The following is a 21,303-nucleotide window of genomic DNA, read 5'->3' on the forward strand; positions in this document are numbered from 1 at the left end:
ATACAAGGATCGTTTCACAAAGAGCTAGAAGAACTAAAGAGCAAACAAACAATGATGAACAACACAATAAATGCAATAAAAACTTCTCTACAAGGAATCAATAGCAGAATAACTGAGGTAGAAGAACAGATAAGTGACCTGGAAGATAAAACAGTGGAAATAACTACTGCAGAGCAGAATAAAGAAAAAAGAATGAGAAGAATTGAGGACAGCCTTAGAGACCTCTGGGACAACATTAAACGCACCAACGTTCGAATTATAGGGGTCCCAGAAGAAGAAGAGAAAAAGAAAGGGAGAAAATATCTGAAGAGATTATAGTTGAAAACTTCCCTAATACGGAAAAGGAAATAGTCAATCAAGTCCAGGAAGCACAGAGAGTCCCATAAAGGATAAATCCAAGGAGAAACACGCCAAGACACATATTAATCAAACTGTCAAAAATTAAATACAAAGAAAAAATATTAAAAGCAGCAAGGGAGGGCTTCCCTGGTGGCGCAGTGGTTGAGAGTCCGCCTGCCAATGCAGGGGGCACGGGTTCGTGCCCCGGTCCGGGAAGATCCCACATGCCGTGGAGCGGCTAGGCCTGTGAGCCATGGCTGCTAAGCCTGCGTGTCCGGAGCCTGTGCTCTGCAACGGGAGAGGCCCACGTACTGAAAAAAAAAAAAAAAGCAGCAAGGGAAAAACAACAAATAACATACAAGGGAATCCCCATAAAGTTAACAGCTGATCTTTCAGCAGAAACTCTGCAAGCCAGATGGGAGTGGCAAGACATATTTAAAGTGATGAAAGGGAAAAACCTACAATCAAGATTACTCTACCCAGCAAGGATCTCATTCAGATTTGATGGAGAAATTAAAACCTTTACAGACAAGCAAAAGCTAAGAGAATTCAGCACCACCAAACCAGCTTTACAACAAATGGTAAAGGAACTTCTCTAGGCAGGAAACACAAGAGAAGGAAAAGACCTACAATAACAAACCAAAAACAATTAAGAAAATGGTCACAGGAACACACATATCGATAATTACCTTAAATGTAAATGGAATAAACACTCCCACCAAAAGACACAGACTGGCTGAACGGATACAAAAACAAGACCCGTATATATGCTGTCTACAAGAGACCCACTTCACACCTAGGGACACATACACTGAAAGTGAGGGGATGGAAAAAGATATTCCATGCAAATGGAAATCGCAAGAAAGCTGGAGTAGCAATTCTCACATCAGACAAAATAGACTTTAAAACAAAGACCATTACAAGAGACAAAGAAGAACACACATAATGATAAAGGGATCACTCCAAGAAGAAGATATAACAATTTAAATATTTATGCATGCAACAGAGGATCACCTCAATACATAAGGCAAATGCTAACAGCCATAAAAGAGGAAATCGACAGTAACAGAATCATAGTAGGAAGCTTTACCACCCCATTTTCACCAATGGACAGATCATCCAAAATGAAATAAGGAAACACAAGCTTTAAATGATACATTAAACAAGATGGACTTAATTGATATTTATAGGACATTCCATCCAAAAACAACAGAATACACTTTCTGCTCAAGTGCTCATGGAACATTCTCCAGGAAAGATCATATACTGGGTCATAAATCAAGCCTTAGTAAATTTAAGAAAATTGAAATCATATCAAGTATCTTTTCTGACCACAGTGCTATGAGACTAGATATCAATTACAGGGAAAAAATCTGTAAAAAATACAAACACATGGAGGCTAAACAATACACTACTTAATAACCAAGAGATCACTGAAGAAATCAAAGGTGAAATCAAAAAATACCTAGAAACAAATGACAATAAAAACGTGATGACCCAAAACCTATGGGATGCAGCAAAAGCAGTTCTAAGAGGGAAGTTTATAGCAATACAATCCTACCTCAAGAAACAAGAAACATCTCAAATAAACCACCTAACCTTACACCTAAAGCAATTAGAGAAAGAAGAACAAAAAACCCCCAAAGTTAGCAGAAGGAAAGAAATCATAAAGATCAGATCAGAAATAAATGAAAAAGAAATGAAGGAAACAATAGCAAAGATCAATAAAACTAAAAGCTGGTTCTTTGAGAAGATAAACAAAATCGATAAACCATTAGCCAGACTCAAGAAAAAAAGGCAGAAGACTCAAATCAACAGAATAAGAAATGAAAAAGAAGTAACAACTGACACTGCAGAAATACAAAGGATCATGAGAGATTACTACAATCAACTATATGCCAATAAAATGGACACCCTGGAAGAAATGGACAAATTGTTAGAAAAGCACAACCTTCCGAGACTGAACCAGGAAGAAATAGAAAATATAAACAGACCAATCACAAGCAGTGAAATTGAAACTGTGATTAAAAATCTTCCAACAGGGCTTCCCTGGTGGCGCAGTGGTTGGGAGTCCGCCTGCCGATGCAGGGGACGCGGGTTCGTGCCCTGGTCCGGGAGGATCCCACATGCCGCGGAGAGGCTGGGCCCGTGAGCCATGGCCGCTGGGCCTGCGCGTCCGGACCCTGTGCTCCACAATGGGAGAGGCCACAAGAGTGAGAGGCCTGCGTACCGCAAAAAAAAAAAAAAAAATCTTCCAACAAACAAAAGCCCAGGACCAGATGGCTAAACAGGCGAATTCTATCAAACATTTAGAGAAGAGCTAACATCTATCCTTTTCAAACGCTTCCAAAATATAGCAGAGGGAGGAACACTCCCAAACTCATTCTACAAGGCCACCATCACCCTGATACCAAAACCAGACAAAGATGTCACAAAGAAAGAAAACTACAGGCCAATATCACTGATGAACATAGATGCAAAAATCCTCAACAAAATACTGGCAAACAGAATCCAACAGCACATTAAAAGAATCACACACCATGATCAAGTGGGGTTTATCGCAGGAATGCAGGGATTCCTCAGTATACGCAAATTGATCAATGTGATAAACCATATTAACAAATTGAAGGAGAAAAACCATATGATCATCTCCATAGATGCAGAAAAAGCTTTCAATCAAATTCAACACCCATTTATGATAAAAACCCTCCAGAAAGTAAGCATAGAGGGAACTTACCTCAACATAATAAAGGCCATATATGACAAACCCACAGCCAACATCATTCCCAATGGTGAAAAACTGAAACCATTTCCTCTAAGATCAGGAATAAGACAAGGTTGTCCACTCTCACCACTATTATTCAACATAGTTTCGGAATTTTTAGCCACAGCAATCAGAGAAGAAAAAGAAATAAAAGGAATCCAAATCAGAAAAGAAGTAAAGCTGTCACTGTTTGCAGATGACATGATACCACACATAGAGAATCCTAAAGATGCTACCAGAAAACTACTAGAGCTAATCAATGAATTGGTAAAGTAGAAGGATACAAAATTAATGCACAGAAATCTCTTGCATTCCTATACACTAATGATGAAAAATCTGAAAGAGAAATTAAGGAAACACTCCCATTTACCACTGCAACTAAAAGAATAAAATACCTAGGAATAAACCTACCTAAGTAGACAAAAGACCCGTATGCAGAAAACTATAAGACACTGAAATTAAAGACAATACAAACAGATGGAGAGATACACCATGTTCTTGGATTGGAAGAATCAACAATGTGAAAATGACTATCTTACCCAAAGCAATCTACAGATTCCAGGCAATCCCTATCAAACTACCAATGGCAGTTTTCACAGAACTAGAACAAAAAATTTCACAATTTGTATGGGAACACAAAAGACCCCGAATAGCCAAAGCAATCTTGAGAAAGAAAAACGGAGCTGGAGGAATCAGGCTCGCTGACTTCAGACTATACTACAAAGCTACAGTAATCAGGACAGTATGGTACTGGCACAAAAACAGAAATATAGATCAATGGAACAGGATAGAAAGCCCAGAGATAAACCCATGCACATATGGTTACCTTATTTTTGATAAAGGAGGCAAGAATATACAATGGAGAAAAGACAGCCTCTTCAATAAGTGGTGCTGGGAAAACTGGATAGCTACATGTAAAAGAATGAAATTAGAACACCGCCTAACACCATACAAAAAAATTAACTCAAAATGGATTAAAGACCTAAATGTAAGGCCAGACACTATAAAACGCTTAGAGGAAAACCTAGGTAGAACACTCTATGACATAAATCACAGCAAGATCCTTTTTGACCCACCTCCTAGAGAAATGGAAATAAAAACAAAGATGAACAAATGGGACCTAATGAAACTTAAAAGCTTTTGCACAGCAAAGGAAACCATAAACAAGACGAAAAGACAACCCTCAGAATGGGAGAAAATATTTGCAAATGAAGCAACTGACAAAGGATTAATCTCCAAAATTTACAAGCAGCTCATGCAGCTCAATATCAAAAAAACAAACAACCCAATCCAAAAACGGGCAGAATACCTAAATAGACATTTCTCCAAAGAAGATATACAGATTGCCAACAAACACATGAAAGGATGCTCAACATCACTAATCATTAGAGAAATGCAAATCAAAACTACAATGAGGTATCACCTCACACCAGTCAGAATGGCCATCATCAAAAAAATCTACAAACAATAAATGCTGGAGAGGGTGTGGAGAAAAGGGAACCCTCTTGCACTGTTGGTGGGAATGTAAATTGATATACCCACTATGGAGAACCGTATGGAGGTTCCTTAAAAAACTAAAAATAGAACTACCATACGACCCAGCAATCCCACTACTAGGCATATACCCTGAGAAAACCATAATTCAAAAAGAGTCATGTACCACAATGTTCACTGCAGCTCTATTTACAACAGCCAGGACATGGAAGCAACCTAGTTGTTCATCGACAGATGAATGGATAAAGAAGATGTGGCACATATATACAATGGAATATTAATCAGCCATAAAAGAAACGAAATCGAGTTATTTGTAGTGAGGTGGATGGACATAGAGATTGTCATACAGAGTGAAGTAAGTCAGAAAGAGAAAAATAAATACCGTATGCTAACACATATAATATGGAATCTAAAAAAGAAAAAAAAAAGGCTCTGAAGAACCCAAGGGCAGTACAGGAATAAAGACACAGACGTAGAGAATGGACTTGAGGACACGGGGAGGGGGAAGGCTAAGCTGGGACGAAGTGAGAGAGTGGCACGGACTTATATATACTATCAAATAGAAAACAGATAGCTAGTGGGAAGCAGCCACATAGCACAGGGAGATCAGCTCGGTGCTTTGTGACCACCTAGAGGGGTGGGATGGGGCAGTGGGGTAGGGAGGGTGGGAGGGAGACGCAAGAGGGAGGAGATATGGGGATATATGTATATGTAGAGCTGATTCACTTTGTTATAAAGCAGAAACTAACACACCATTGTAAAGCAATTATACTCCAATAAAGATGTTTAAAAAAAAAAGAAGAAGAAGAACAAAGCAGGTAAAGATGTAACTTAGAAAATTATAGCTAAGCTATTGAGGTGTTGTTTCCACAAAGACATCCAAACACTATCTAGGAAAAAATAATGGTTAACAAGAGGTTAAGCAAAACTGTCTAATGCTACTGTGAGCTGTACATTAAGAAATACTGTTGTTGGAGACAAGAAGAAAAATTCATCCATTCACAGTAGATTATGAGGGCACAAATACTGTATTCACAACAGTAGATCAAATCAATAATCCTCACATTTAATGAATCTCAACCTAAAATTAAAGACTGTCAGGCGAATTAATTACTCCTTAAGGAAAAAAATAATCAGTAACAGCCATATTGTGGAGGGTGAAGCATGAAATTAAGGCATGAAAAGAAGAAATGCTGACTATCAGATGTATAGGTTATTTCAGTAATTTGAAAGCTTCTAAAACTATACAGCTTTTTTTTTTTTAATTTATTTTTTGGCTGTGTTGGATCTTTGTTGCTGCACGCGGACTTGCTCCGCGGCATGTGGGATCTTCCCGGACCAGGGATCAAACCCATGTCCCCTGCGTTGGCAGGCAGATTCTTAACCACTGCGCCACCAGGGAAGCCCCAACTATACAGCTCTGATGTCCCCAGTCCTGTACCCCCAAATCAAAATAAAAAAACAAAGCCAAGTCCCAAAACATGTCACATTTATAAGAAGCATTAACTACCCAATAATCCTAAGTATTTGGACCAAATACCTCTTAATAGGTTACTTCTTGTTATATTTCATGAGTGTATACTATTAATAAGACAACCAATGAACTCTGTAAACTCTACTTCTCCCTCCCCAAAACAGGGTAGTTTTCTTTCTTAGCTATATTATCTTCTATATATATGTTTAATAAGTGGTCAATGAACATCAATCCTACTGCAAAATACTATTGTCAATGACAGCCAGAAAAACCATGTGGGGAAAAAGCACTAAATTTTACATTATATTTGGTTCCTCATTCCAAGTGTTCTTATCAACAGAAATCACTCCAATATAGTTGGCTAATTTGGGAAATATGTAACAATTAAGAAATTTTATATGAGTCATGACAGTTTTAAATTATCTTTGAATCAAACATCAAAAGTTTAACAAAAGGAATTAAAGAAGCCAAAAGTTGTAACATTAATGTATATGTGGAATAACACTGTTCTCCATCTCTATCTTCTATATAACATCCAAAAACAACCCCAATTATTCTTAAAAATAAATTTTTAAAAAATGAAAAATGGTCCCTAAAAACTCAGTAATTATTGCCTTCCTTCTGGTTTTTAGGGATGAAAATTACTATTCCAAAGAAGGAAACCATTATCAAAATCAAGGTGAAAAGTGTGCAAGATGAAAAAATCTAACTTTTTTCCAAGGAAACAAAAAATGTTAATTTGGAAACTAAACTGCTCAGAAGGTAAATCAAAACATTCTTTCTATAAAATATTTCAAAATGAACTAACAAACCATTCTGGATAATCTAACTCAAGTATCTCCTTTAGAGGGAAGAATCTTACAGAATACAATTGTCTTCAGTATAACATCCTGATTAAAAGTAGCAGTAGTACATATAATTCAGAAGTATTTACACTTGGCTCTGGAATACAGTTTTATACTTTGGTGTTTGTGTGTACTTAACAGAGTCTGGTATTCTGGAAATTTAGAATATTTCAAAGATGATACCTTAATTTTTTAAAAGCCCCAAGGCTGCCTACATACCAATCTTGCCCTCTGTTCAATTCCTCTTTCTCACCACTTAACACAGGAAATTTCCAGCATCACCTTTCAAAATGCAGTCATGCTAAAGCATAATTGCCTTTTCTAATGGTCTGATTGGCTAATGCTTTCCCTCAAAACACAGTAAAAGTAGTTAAATATTTAAGGGACTAATTTAGATCTTTCCGGATATATCAATTAGGCAGAAAAAAGGAGGGGAGGGAAGTGAGTATATAGGACTGCTATTCCATGAAATCATTTCCCCCCGATTCTGATATGATACAGGTAGCATCTTGAATGAAGTAAGAGAGATATAACAACAGAAAAGAAGGCCTCCATGAGTTTCTTGCCTTTTTTCCCCCTTTATTAACGTAGAGAAAATGAACTACAATTAGATTTCTAGCTAAAGAGGGAAAACAAGAGCCTGATAGGATGCACATATAAACTTCCTAAAATTAGTAAGTTTAGATGCACCATATCCAGTCTTATAATAGTTTAAAAATAAAAGAATAAAGAATAGGGGGAGAAGAGAGAAAAAGGAAAAAGAGGAAAATCCTATGATTTCTTATGCTTTAGATTTTTTATTTTCAGCGTAAACGCACACTTTAAATGATTCTATAAGGGAAGGTGTAAGGAATAGTATACGCATAAGAAACGAGACCTCTGGGTTTTCACTCCTCCACAGTTGGGTATATTCCTGGTCGAGTCATTTAACTTTGTGTTTCAGGACCTGATAAAACAGGGGTGATACAAATACCACCTATTTGAAGGCAGAAAGCTAGGCAAGATGACCTCAAGTTCCCTTCTAACTTTCAAGATTTAGGATGTAAACACCAACTTGCTATGATTTTTGAAAAGTCAAGATGTGATCCTGGTCCCAAGATACTCATGACGGTCATTTGGTTTTGTTAAGAGAATAACATTGATCACTTATAAGCATACGTTTCTAACTCTGACTGATCATCTCACAAATACATGCTTCTGAACAAGGTGAAAATCTAAAGAAGAGACCTTGAAGGGTTCAGAATAGTCACCACCATTCCTGGAAACACTTAAAACTCATGTTCTACTAATATTAAGTCAGTAGCACCACAGTTCTATAAGAAAGTCTGCTTTTACTTTCAGCAATACAACATGTTGTTTACTTAAGCAAAAGAGTAAACTTATTTATTACTCATGTAAAAACAAAACAAAAAGAAACAAGAAAACTCAATTTATTTCTTCAAGATTAAAGCTCTAAAGGCTATCCCTGACCCTCAACAGTTCCTTGGAAGATCCAATTGTGCATCATTTGATGAAAAGCATTCTTGAAGATTTATCTGTCAGATACAGACTCTGAAAGAGAATTTTAACTCCTCTAAGACAACCATGTACTGATTATCAACCTCCAATCCTTCAAATAGCATTTAAAGAAGTCTACTTCTAACATTCTGGATCCCCTAAGTACTAATTTCTGTATTAACATTGAACTATATATTTTTTTTTTTTTTTTTTTTTTTTTTGTGGTACATGGGCCTCTCCCGTTGCGGAGCACAGGCTCCGGACGCGCAGGCTCAGTGGCCATGGCTCAGGGGCCCAGCCGCTCCGCGACATGTGGCATCTTCCCAGACCGGGGCACGAACCCGTGTCCCCTGCATCGGCAGGCGGACTCTCAACCACTGCGCCACCAGGGAAGCCCAACATTGAACTATTTTTGATCTAAGAGAGTAAAATACAAAATATTCCCTGGACCTGCTGTACACAAACTATAATAAACAAATAATTTTAAAGTAGACTTAAGAGTTCAAAAGTGACAAACTCCATAAGTGATACCTATTCCAAGTCTATCAAAATGTATATATAAACTAGTTTTGAGCACTGGCACACACAATTGCATCCTTTAAGAGGTAAAGGATGAAATCCAGATATTCTACTTTGGATTCTTGGAACAAACTTTAACTGTTCCAGATAGGCCCCTATAAATCATTTAACCCTTTACTTTTTCCAAAAGTTAAAATCTCATAGTTTGGTCTGAAAAGAAACAGCACTTCAAGCAGAGTTTTTAACAAAGATTAATTTTCATGTGAGAAACAAAATGTTTAAACTGCAAAATGATTAACTATGTAATGTTAACTGAAAAAACTGTATCCAATACCACTTAACAACCATTTCTCTTGCCCACATAGTTCCTCTGACTAATCCTAGAAGGCCTTTCCATCCTGTTTTTCAGCCTATGGCTTCCCCTCTGTGTATAAAGTTATTTTTCTTTGTAAAGGTCCCATGATTTCTAAGTCTATGTTTTATATCACGTTTACTTTTACTATAAAGGCTGCTGGGGAGAAAAGTACCCGCCATCTCCTCAAAAACATGAAGAAGAGTGGAGGGCTGAGATCGGCCTGAGGACTTCAAAAGGTTTTGCTTGCCTTTGTTCTGTCTACACTTTCTCCTATTATACTACTCTGTCCTGTGGGTTAAAGTTCCCCTGCGCTTCTGGCTAAAATGTGGGTACTACAGCCAAAAACACTTGCAAGCATCAAACCCTGACTTGGCGGCTCTTGCTAAGTGGCAAGCATCTAATGCCACCCTCACCTGATGCTTGGCCGTCTCCATACCCTCCAGAACTGTCGTCTTGAAGTCCTCCTGCTTGCCCTGTGGAAGGAAAGAGGAGAACTCAGGGACCTTACTCCATAAATTGAGATAATATCTGGACATAAAGGCCTAATAGTTGGTGACTCACGAATTCACCACCAACTAGTAAACGCATATTCAGAGAGCTCCTTCTTCTGGAATCAAGGCCCAGGGAGTCACATTATAGTCTTCCAAATTCTGGTCAGGAAACTTCAACTTTACATGCTGATTCTTGTTGAAAGGTAGGAGAACAAAGTACGCAGTATTTCTAATTGCCAAATTCTTGCTGTCAGTCTTAATAGTCAAGGTTGGATGGGGGAAAAGGGATTCCAAATGTCTTTTACTACTTGTTGCTAGACTGAGAGTGGGTGTGACATGGGCTCTAGGATCTGGAGTTGCAACAATTCAGCATCTGCTCAATGTCTCTTAAACTTTACCTTTCTATCTAAAAAGAATATATATAAGACAACAAGCAAGACATAATTTTAATGAAATATTCTCCCCTTGACTTCAAAGAAGGGATGATAACTAAGATTCAGTTCCAAAAGAAGTTTCATTCACTATACATACTAGACAGTGCCAGATCTGAACATGCCAGTGCTTCCTCAGTAACACTTTAATTAAAACACCATAAAACACCTCACAGTCATATGCCAAGTACTGTAGATAGACATAACACAAGGGGGAAGGCTGGAGCAGGCAAGATGATGGGGGAGCTTCTACCTCAAGCTTCACAATAAGCCCTCTAAGAAATTTTCCTCATTGATTAATGTACAGAAATAACTCTAAGAAAAGTATCACAGCTTGAAAGTTAAACTTGAGAAAGTTCGGATAGATCATCTTCCAGACTCTTCCAAAAATCAATCACCAAGACAGATGCAATGATCCTCTTAAGCCTCTCGCCACCTGATATACTAGGGAAAACTACTACCAGTGTGATCTTTGGAAGATATGAAACACCATCCCACAAAGATCTAAAACTGGACACTCTTCATTAAACAATTTATTCTAAAAGAATCTCAACTAGAAAGCAGATTGATTATTCTACCATTTGAGTTAAAAGGCAGCAGGAAAGTAAAACTAACATAGCCCCCTTACTATAAGAATGATCCCAGGTCTGTGAGACTTAAAATGACATTTTCATCTTTAAGTATATGAAGGTATTCATATATAAATGATTTCTGACAATATTATAATATGTTGCTAGATGGTATATGGTCTGCTTTGAAAGTAGAATAGAATCCCATCCTAAAATTATTTCACATTGCTCTTGTATAAACGGTACTTTAGGTTCTAGAAGGTTATGCTTCTCAGACAAGGTACAAGGTATATGATTTGCTGTTTACAGCCTTTGGAAAGGGCATATAATTACGAAGAGATAACTCCAATTATGAAATCCAATCTGTAAACTTATCTTAAAAATGCAGGCTGTACATTTAAAATTTTACTTTTAAAGTTTAAATTAAAAAATGTTCATTCTTAATGAACTTATGGATTTATTCATTTAAAAGTCTTTCAGAGTTAAAAAGTTTCAGAGTTAAAATTGTTGTCATTATTTTCTTTGGTTCCAAATAGCACCAAACTACACCAGAAGATTAAGCTATTATTTTAGAAGGGGGGAAAGGGGCTGAAAACAATGAAAGAGTTTCCAAGAAGAACATTTAGGCATTAGGAATAATATAGCTCTTCTTTCTCAAATTATGTTTCTGGCTTCTTTAAGAAAGAATGAAAACAACAGTCTCTTCTAATGATGGCATCTCACCACTTCTTAATAAGTAAAAACAAAACCAAAAAACACTTTCAAGCTTGCCATTAAGACTGAATTATTTTACCCTTTCTATTTCTATCATTTTCCTTCTCCTCCCACTACATGTCATACAATATGCTATTTACTGTACTGATTTTTTTTTCCTGTCAACGTTTTTTCTTAATAGAAATATGGATTTCTTACCCCTGACTTATGTGCTCAGAAGGTCAACAAGGCTGCTCTTTTACAACAAGGTAAGGCAGTCTTTTTTGCTGTCTGCTTTTGAAAAGAGGTACTAACAAAATTCTTATAAAGACACTGTCCTTCGATAAAAATACGTAGGAGAAACATGGAAAATATTCAATACTCTGGAAGATTTTTAAAAGGTATCTCTCATAGCAACAGAAAGTCAAAAAAGAAATGAAACTCTAAAATACTACTTAAGCAGAGAAACAGGAGAAAACCAAGCAGAAGATGATATAAACATGAAAGAAATGATGGAAAACAAAAAGTGCTTAAAATTAAGTAAATGAACAATATATTTGTCTCTTGAATTGATGAATATTTATAACCTGCTTGAAAGTAAAGTTGCTATTTTCTCTCTAATCACAATATACTCATGAGTATTTTGAGGGTGCCTACTTCTCCAAAGACAGCAGAAAACAGCACCATTTTTATTAGTGGTATTCTAGACCAATTCTTCCTCTTTTTTTTTTTTTTTTGCTTTACCAGCTCTCAGATCCTTTGTTTTGCCAGCATGCTATAATGTTCAAAGCACAGAATCATGCAATACAATTGGCATAAGAAACAGTCTTATAATTACGTATTAATTTCCTTTATTCTTTAAGAGAATATTCATTTTATTAAGAACAGCACACATACAAATGTTTGCAGCTAACTTTCCATCCAGGTAGTGTCTCTGATTAGAACATATAAAATGCCATATTCATTTGCTCTTCGGGTCTTTCAGGCCTAGAACTCTGCTTCTGACAGTGGCACAAAGACATGGAACAGCAGGCAAATGTGGTTGTTATCTTCCATGAGCTCAAATTCAAAACAGAAGATGAAAATATACACAAGCAATTTTTTAATATCACCTTGATTTTGGCACTACTGAATGAGCAGACTTCCTTTTGTTTTCACACACCCCCGCCGACAACACACACACAAAATCCTCAAGTTTGAAGTAGAGACCCTAATACAGTTTATTTGTGCATATCTTCTCCAAGTTCAAAATAAAATCTTTTCAGTTTATCTTCCATAGCAGCCTTTCAGTTGTCCTCTAATAAATCTACAGATCTGTTAAGTTATTCTTGAAGAACAGTTAAGTATTTTAGTTATAGTCACACTACTGAATTGTTTTTTCATCTTGATTCAAACTCTCAAGAGACCACTCTTTCAACATCTTAAGAGGAAGTCTATTACATTCAAATACTTTTATCTGGCAGGCATGGAGGCGAGAATCATTGGTGTGTTGTTCCCAGGAATATACTGAACAACATATTCATCACATTTTGACTATTTAGTTTCTTGGAATCACATTAACTGATAACTTTGTAAACATTTTGAGGAATTACTAAATCTTCTAGGAAGCAATGATCTTTAAACAGAAAATCAATTCATCAAAATTTATTTAATCAAAAATTTACCAAATTTACAGAATAAAAATAACTGCCAAGGATTGACTTCAATTGAACCTAAGAAACTAGCAAAGGAAAAAAACATCTCAAAAGTTAAAACCATCTTTGAACACACAAGTTTGCACTATATTAACACACTAGTTGAGTTTCTTACTTAAAATAAGCTCACAAATTTAATGTTTACTGAATACCCATCCAAACTGCCAAGCACAAAATCAAAAGTAGAAAAGGCTGAGTCCCTATTTTCAAAGGGCTCATAATCTAATTGGGGAAAGATGAAAAATATCCAGAAAGAAACTTTTTTTTTTTTTTTTTAAAGGAAACAAGAAACACACACTTGGGGGAATCAGGGAAGCTTTTCCGAACAAATCCAGAAATTTGCATAGACTGGGGTGGGGAGTGCGGGGTACGGTGATACCACAGCATGGTCCAGAACATTTACAAAAGCAAGGAGAAAACCACAGACATGGTATGTACGAAGAATCGCACACAGCACCCTGCTTAATGAAGGAGATGATCTCAAAGAGCAGTGGGAGACACAAAGGATAAGCAAAAGTGGGCCACTTTCAGGGCCAAAACTTAAACTTGATCTTAATAGTAATGCAGGAGAATAGTATTTTTACCAGGAAAGCAACAAAACAAGTGATACTTTAATCAGTTTGTACTAGATGGATTAGAGGAGAAAGGTGATCTAGATAAAGGAGATCCAGTCGAAAGACTACTGAAATAATTTAGATGTGAAGTGAAATCCAGCAGAATAAAAAGGTGACAGTAGGGCTTCCCTGGTGGCGCAGTGGTTGAGAGTCCGCCTGCCGATGCAGGGGACACAGGTTCGTGCCCCGGTCCGGGAAGATCCCACATGCCGCAGAGCGGCTGGGCCCGTGAGCCATGGCCGCTGAGCCTGCACGTCCGGAGCCTGTGCTCCGCAACAGGAGAGGCCACAGCAGTAGAGGCCTGTGTACCGCAAAAAAAAAAAAAAAGTTTAAAAGGTGGCAGTAAAAATGGACAAGGTGAAGAGGCTGTGCACAGGAAGACACATGACTTTACAAGAGACTTGATGAAAGAGATAAGGGGCTTTCAAGACTCCAAGCTTCCAAAGTTCAGGAGAATAGTAATACAATGGAAAAAATGGGAAATCTGGGAGACAGGTTAGTAAATTAAATGGAAATACTCTAAAGATGGTTGGAAATTAAAGACTAGAACTCACAAGTGAGAATGGGTATAAGAAATTTTAAATCAACATAGAGGTAAAAAATTTTGAAGCAGCTGTATGATTAATCTCATTAAGGAAAGTCACAGTTTCAAAGAGGAATTGGTCAACATAAATGATAAAAAAAAGTAAAAAAGAAAAAATTGAGAAAAATGAATTATTGGTGACCATCACCAAGTTGTGCTGCCTTCCTGTCCCTGCTGTAGTGAGAGGTGGCTTAAAAACACCTTCAAGTATACCACTCTTGCTTGATACATCTCTTTCCTGCTAACTTTCTGACTTGATTTTTGGCAGAAGAATAAATCATCTACAGCAGCTCAAAGAAACGCAAAGCAAAGTAAACTGGGCTCAGAGAGGTAGACTAAACTATCCTGAAGGAAGAGCCTCGGGGGTTCCTCTGAAGCACATCAGAGGCATTTTAAAACACCTAACACTGATCAATACTCCCCAACAAAATTAACCAAAATGAAATCTCCAATTAGAGCAGCAATTCTAGGGTTACACTGTTGTTTAAAATAATGAACTGGGACTTCCCTGGTGGCACAGTGTTTAAGAATCCGCCTGCCAATGCAGGGGACATGGGTTCGAGTCCTGGTCCGGGAAGACCCTACATGCCGCAGAGCAACTAAGCCCGTGCGCCATAACCACTGAGCCTGCGTTCTAGAGCCCGCGAGCCACAACTACTGAGCCCACGTGCCACAACTACTGAAGCCCGCATGCCTAGAGCCCGTGCTTCGCAACAGAAGAAGCCACCGCAATGAGAAGCCCACGCGCAGCAACAAAGACCTAACACAGCAAGTAAAATAAAATAAAGAACTAAGTCTAGAAAGCAGGAAAACCATGCTTCCTGAGGTAGGAGCCTGCCTGGAATTTTCTCACTGTACCACTGGAGGAGCTGTAGCACTGCTTTGCTCCTGAACTTAACACTGGGGCAGAACTGAGAAGCTCAGTAGTAGGGATCCTATATAAAAGAATGTAAAAGCCCTACAAGCTAGGGAAGAAAGCAAAGGTTTTGTAAGCCAATTGAAAGAACTGACTTTCTCACATGCTATTTCCCTCCACATTCCATAGATTTTCCTTACTTATTTTGTTGCAAAATCTTGGTTTGTAGTTCACTTTTCAAAATGTTGCAAAGAAAGCCCACAATTCAGATGCTATGTTATGTTGCTCAACTACCAAGCTTAAGCTGTGTTTGAGTACAGGTAGTTTTTTAAAAACAAAGCTTATTTTTCTAGTTATTTACCTGTTTTTAAAAAGGCCAATATGGAACTTTATTCTGGAGCTGCTATTAAAAGAACCATTATAACTTTTCACAACTGATCACCATGAATGTATTTCCCAACAAGAGAGTGCCCCTTTCCTGCTCATGTAACAGTTTTTCAGAACTCTGGCTATCTATATCTTCCCAGGCTATGATTAGAGGCTCCTTCCGTCTTAAACATGATTTGAGTCTACAATGCTATGAAAAACATACAACTTCTTAGGCTTTAATTAATCATATGTATTCGTCTATCTTCAAATATCAGAAGATGCTAAAAAATAGCAAAATCAAAAATAATCCTATTTTCAAATGTTTAAAACCTCTGTGATCAGCAAATATGGCAAAATTTAATGTTATATCTCAATAGTTGATACATGGATTTACATTGTTATTCTCTGAGGAGAGAAAGTCTTTATTAGAAAGTATCAAGATTTGCCACTCCTCCTATGATTTATCATATAAAAGCTTAAAGAATTATCTATCTTGTAAAAAATGATCTATTCACATTATTGAAAATGGGCTACCACATACACTTTCCAGTTTCCAAAAGTGACAGAGTATGTATGTCAACCTAGTCCATTACCTAACCTGATTTTTTCCTGAGGAGAACACTGATCTGATGCAACTAGAGATTACCATACTAAGTGAAGTCAGAAAGAGAAAGACAAATACCATATGATATCACTTATATGTGGAATCTAAAATATGACACAAATGAACCTATCTAAGAAACAGGATCATGGACATAGAGAACAGACTGGTGGTTGCCAAGGGAAACGGGGTTGGGGGAAGGATGGAGTGGTAAGTTGGGGTTAGCAGATGTAAGCTTTTATATACAGAATGGATAAACAAGGTCCTACTGTACAGCACAGAGAACTATATTCAAAATCCTATGATAAACCATAATGGAAAAGAATATTTTAAAAAAGAATGTGTGTGTGTGTGTGTATATATATATATATATATATGTATAACTGAATCACTTTGCTGTGCAGCAGTGATTAACACAACACTGTAAATCACCTACACTTCAATAAAATAAATAAATTAAAAAAAAACAACACCGGGCTTCCCTGGTGGCGCAGTGGTTGAGAGTCCGCCTGCCGGTGCAGGGAACACGGGTTCGTGCCCCGGTCCAGGAAGATCCCACATGCCGCGGAGCGGCTAGGCCTGTGAGCCATGGCTGCTGAGCCTGTGCGTCCGGAGCCTGTGCTCCACAACGAGAGAGGCCACAACAGTGAGAGGCCCGCGTACCACAAAAAAAAACCCAAAAACACCACCACCACCAACCCACCGTATTCCTGGTTCAACTGTGTTTAATAAATACAAAACATCTGTACACAAAAGTGGAGCCCATATCTTCTCATGTGATCCTCATATCAAGCCCCATTTTTCAGATGAGAAAATCCTCAAAGTATCCTGTTCTTCTATTATCCATGATCACACCAAATAAAGGATGGTAGCAAAAGAATACGAGGAGATTACAAAAATAAAGTTGCTCAGCTAAACAAATTACTATTTTGCCTTAACAAAAAATAAAGCAAAATTATCAATAAAATAAAATCATTCATTAAGAAAAGCAGGTCAATCTCTAAAGACCAAACATAACTTGGTAGCATCTGATTCAATGGTTCTTATCAGCCAAAAGCAGTAAACAGTTAAAAATCAGGGCTCTCAAACTGCTTCATAAAAGCCTAACTTCATTCCTTCATGTTTAAAGTAAAACGTCCAAAACCCAATTTTGGGAAAAACATCTGAAAACAATTTCTGCAGTCTCACCATACTTTGTATATACTTTTATCGTACTGTTTCTTCATTGTTGTCAATTAATATCTGTAACCCTAAACTGGACTGTGAATTCTTTGCAGGAGGACCTAGTCTTCAGCCTTGAACCCTCAGAATCCAGCACCATGCCTGGAACAAAGCACTATAGTTTTACAATTAATGTATGTAGAATAAAGTGAATGAGGAGCTGCACATTTGTGAAAATCTTATTTTGTGTGGAAAATGTCTCTATAAAAATTTTCCCCTCCACACCACCAATCCCCTACCTTGTTGGGTTTCTTTTTTGTTTTTTTAACTCTTCCTGTAAGTAAAGAAGGATCTGAAGACTTCCTTCCTTTCCACCCTTTCTGCCTGTAAGTCTCTCTAAATTTTTACCCTGAAATGTAACATCTAAGAGTATTTTGCCTTCTATTATACATTTATGTATACATCTGTATCTCACACTAGGCTATAAATTATCTGAGAGTGGGGACCATGTGTTGGAGAGTAATATACATCTTGGTCCATTTTTAGTAATCTCTCAAAATACAAAAATTTTGTTGAATTGATCTAGGTTACCTTTTCGGCCTGTGACATTTTCCCCCAGCTCTCTAGTAAGTTATTCTGGAGCATAGTTCCAAATCAGAACACTGAAATGATGCTATAATAAAAAAAAAAAAAAAGGTGGTGCAGTGGTTAAGAATCCGCTTGTCAATGAAGGGGACACAGGTTCAACCCCTGGTCCGGGAAGATCCCACATGCCGCGAAGCAACTAGGCTCGTGCGCCACAACTACTGAACCTGTGCTCTAGAGCCTGCGAGCCACAACTACTGAGCCCGTGTGCCACAACTACTGAAGCCCACACACCTCGAGCTCGTGCCCCACAATGAGAAGCCACTGCGATGAGAAGCAAGCGCACTGCAACGAAGAGTAGCCCCTGTTCGCCGCAACTAGAGAAAGCCCGCAACGAAGACCCAACACAGCCAAAAATAAATAAATAAATAAATTTATTTTTTAAAAAAAGGCAAGAAAATTAATCCTAGGTCTGTTTTCTAAATGTATACACCATACTTCATATGATGAGAAAATCAGATGATTTCAGGCACTTAGTTGACACTAGCAGGCCAAAATGGCAACATAAACAACTCTTCAGGGATCAATTTCCTAGCAACTTCTACTAAACCTACAAAAAAGGGTCTCCTGCTGGGTATGGGGGCTGTGTACCTGTAGGCATGGAGAGAGGAAAGGCTGGGATGTGCCACTTGAGAGTACTTACAGCCTGATAAACGAAAGTATTCACCTGAACTCTGACCATAACTATCCATGCTGCCAAATCCAGCACTTTTACTGACTGCAATCAGTATGACTGACTCATAGGAGAGATGATCAGGGTACTTTATAAACAAAGAATTATGAAAATATAAGGACCACTGTACAAATATTGGGACCGACCATTGATTTTTTTCTTTTAAAGTAAGGTCCATCTTCAGCTCTTCTCTGGTCAAATTCTATTATATCGAGTTCTAAAGGATAGTCCAAAAGATTCTGCCTTTTAGATTTTTGCTACAGCAAATAAAGCAACTCATCAAGTTTTCGGTCAATCTCTTGTCAACAGTATTTGTGATCAAATTTCACTGAATTTTAAGCTAAATTCTTCTACCCATACATGTACATTTTGTATATTTTATATAAATTTAGTATTTTTACTAATTCAGGTTGCATCTCCTTTTGTGTGGTTTTTAAAAATACTTTCAATCTACAGCATGACTATTACATGAACAAGGCCTCCAAATTATTAAAACCATACAGAATTTTTTATCATAGCAATCTCTCATATCTCATTGTTTTGTAATTTGTTTAAAAGCCTACATATCTTTCAAACACATACACCAAACACATCCAAAATTACCATGCACAACAGAGAAGAGAGCAAACACTTTCCTTTGTTATATTCTCACCAGAATCCTTATTTTAAACAAGGAGATAAAGTGATTCTTCCCACAGTCATTCAATAAAATGGAATATAATAAAGTCGTCACCGACCAGCTAACAATATCTAACAAAATTGATTTGAAGAGTTAATCAATGGTTAATGGAAGCCTTTGAGTTTCATTAGAGTATTAGCACAGCACTGAGCCTGGAAAAATGGTACACATACAGACACGTGCACATACATACATATATTTTAAACATACTTCTGATGTCTCTATTGAGAAATCCATTAACGTGAAGAAGTCTTAAGAAAGGCATCTTAAAAACCCATTTCAAATTTCATTTTATTTATTTTAGAGTAAGTTTCCATACAAATCTTAAGCTATACACAACTAAGCTACTTCTAATCCCAAATGTTAGAGTTCCTAAACAGTAATCCCAAACCAGAGTTCCTAAACAGTAATCCAATACAAAATTTAAATCCAGGAACTACTTAGTGAGATTTTTCTGGAAAATTTCAACTGCTGAAAGGCAGTGAGGGGAAAAAAACTATGTTTTGTATGAAAATAAAAAAGCTAAGTGCTAGCAAATTAGTTAACTTAGTAAAACCTCACTGAGGAATAATCTAAGGTATACAGGGTAACAACTGAGTCAAGAAGGGAAGAAAGCTTTTCTCCAATAGAAAGTTACTTTAACAGAGCAGCAATTATTCTAAACCAGTATGTAAACTCCAACCGAGATTTTACTCTATTTTATAGACGCTCACTATTATGTAACACCACTAATAACCAAACACTCAATTCCAAAAACAACCTGTTCAGGCTCAGTTGCCACTTTTATCTTGATAGAAAAGGTACTGGAAAACCAAATAAAACCATCGTTTGTTAAAACAAATATATTCAGAAGTGTATAGTAAATATAAAAATACATGGAAATGTTTAAGAAAACAGGTGAATTTTAAACATAAGCAGTAATATTTAGTATGAAAAATACATTTACCTATGTGACTACCACAGAACTAAATGCCACATTGTTATAATTAAAAACTGACAAATCTACAAACAGTGTTTAACCCAGAACAGAGAACTTTTTCTCAATTAAAAAACCTCCTTTTTTTTTTGGCCACACCGTGCAGGCTTGCAGGATCTTAGTTCCCAGACCAGGGATCGAACCTGGGCCCAGGCAGTGAAAGCGCCGAGTCCTAACCACTGGACCACCAGGGAATTCCTGAAACTCAAACCTCGTTTCCCCAAAAATTCAACTTTGATATTGAGAACATTTTTCCATTGATCAAAATCTAGTAAATTCAATTACCAAAATAGCCTAAATCACCTCTCCAATCCCAGTCTCTTTACTCCTTTACTTTGCCCTTATAGAGCACATAGATTGATTTTTCCAAAACACGTATTTTGGTATAGCACCTTCACTCAAAAAACCTCAGTGTTACCCATGGCCAGATCCTCCTAGTGCTTAAAGGACATCAAGTTCAAATTCCTTAGCCTGGTAACCAAGGCTCCAACCTTCCTTTTTGGCCTCCTCTTAGAAGTCTCCTAGAGGAATCTTCTCCAGTCAAATCATTTTACCCACTGACTTCAGAATACCTTGTGCTTTCATAATTAACAAAATATTTTATTCTTCTTAAGATTAACACTGTGGAAAGCAAAGCAAAATTTTCTAAACATGTTTAAAAGCTGGTAAGAATGAAATGTATTCAAACCTTATATATTTTAAGAGAGTAAGTTAATGTCTAGTTATCACCTAAAATAACTGAAAAGATTTGGTAAAGAACCAGACCCACATCTTCTCTCAAGATATTAAATACGCATATGGCAAGGCTTCCATTCAATTTCTGAATGAAAACTTAAGTGAAAGAACTAGTTCGGATAAGACAAGAGATTTTGGAAACCCTGGACAGTTTCTACATACTTGAACTTCCCTGATAATATTTATTCACCATGAGGACCCAAACTATTTCTAAATTCTGCAGGCCAGTAAGTTACCACTACTTTT

The 21,303-nt window shown here is 37.1% G+C and overlaps 1 protein-coding gene across 2 annotated transcripts in view; it reads right to left on the reverse strand.

The window, feature by feature from the left end:
• KDM1A (lysine demethylase 1A) overlaps nucleotides 1-21,303 on the reverse strand; it is a 64,415-nt gene that overhangs the window by 32,356 nt on the left and 10,756 nt on the right. The window contains exon 3 of one of the 2 annotated variants that reach the window (XM_027109806.1): nucleotides 9,701-9,760. The exons of the other annotated variant lie outside the window; for it this stretch is intronic. Within the exon in view, the coding sequence (XP_026965607.1) occupies nucleotides 9,701-9,760 (60 nt within the window). The remainder of the gene's footprint in view (nucleotides 1-9,700; nucleotides 9,761-21,303) is intronic. 2 annotated transcript variants of the gene reach the window in all.

The sequence above is a fragment of the Aethalodelphis obliquidens genome, unplaced genomic scaffold, assembly GCF_003676395.1.
Source record: "Aethalodelphis obliquidens isolate GAN/ISIS:26980383/991018 unplaced genomic scaffold, ASM367639v1 scaffold9, whole genome shotgun sequence".
Classification (NCBI taxonomy): domain Eukaryota; kingdom Metazoa; phylum Chordata; class Mammalia; order Artiodactyla; family Delphinidae; genus Aethalodelphis; species Aethalodelphis obliquidens.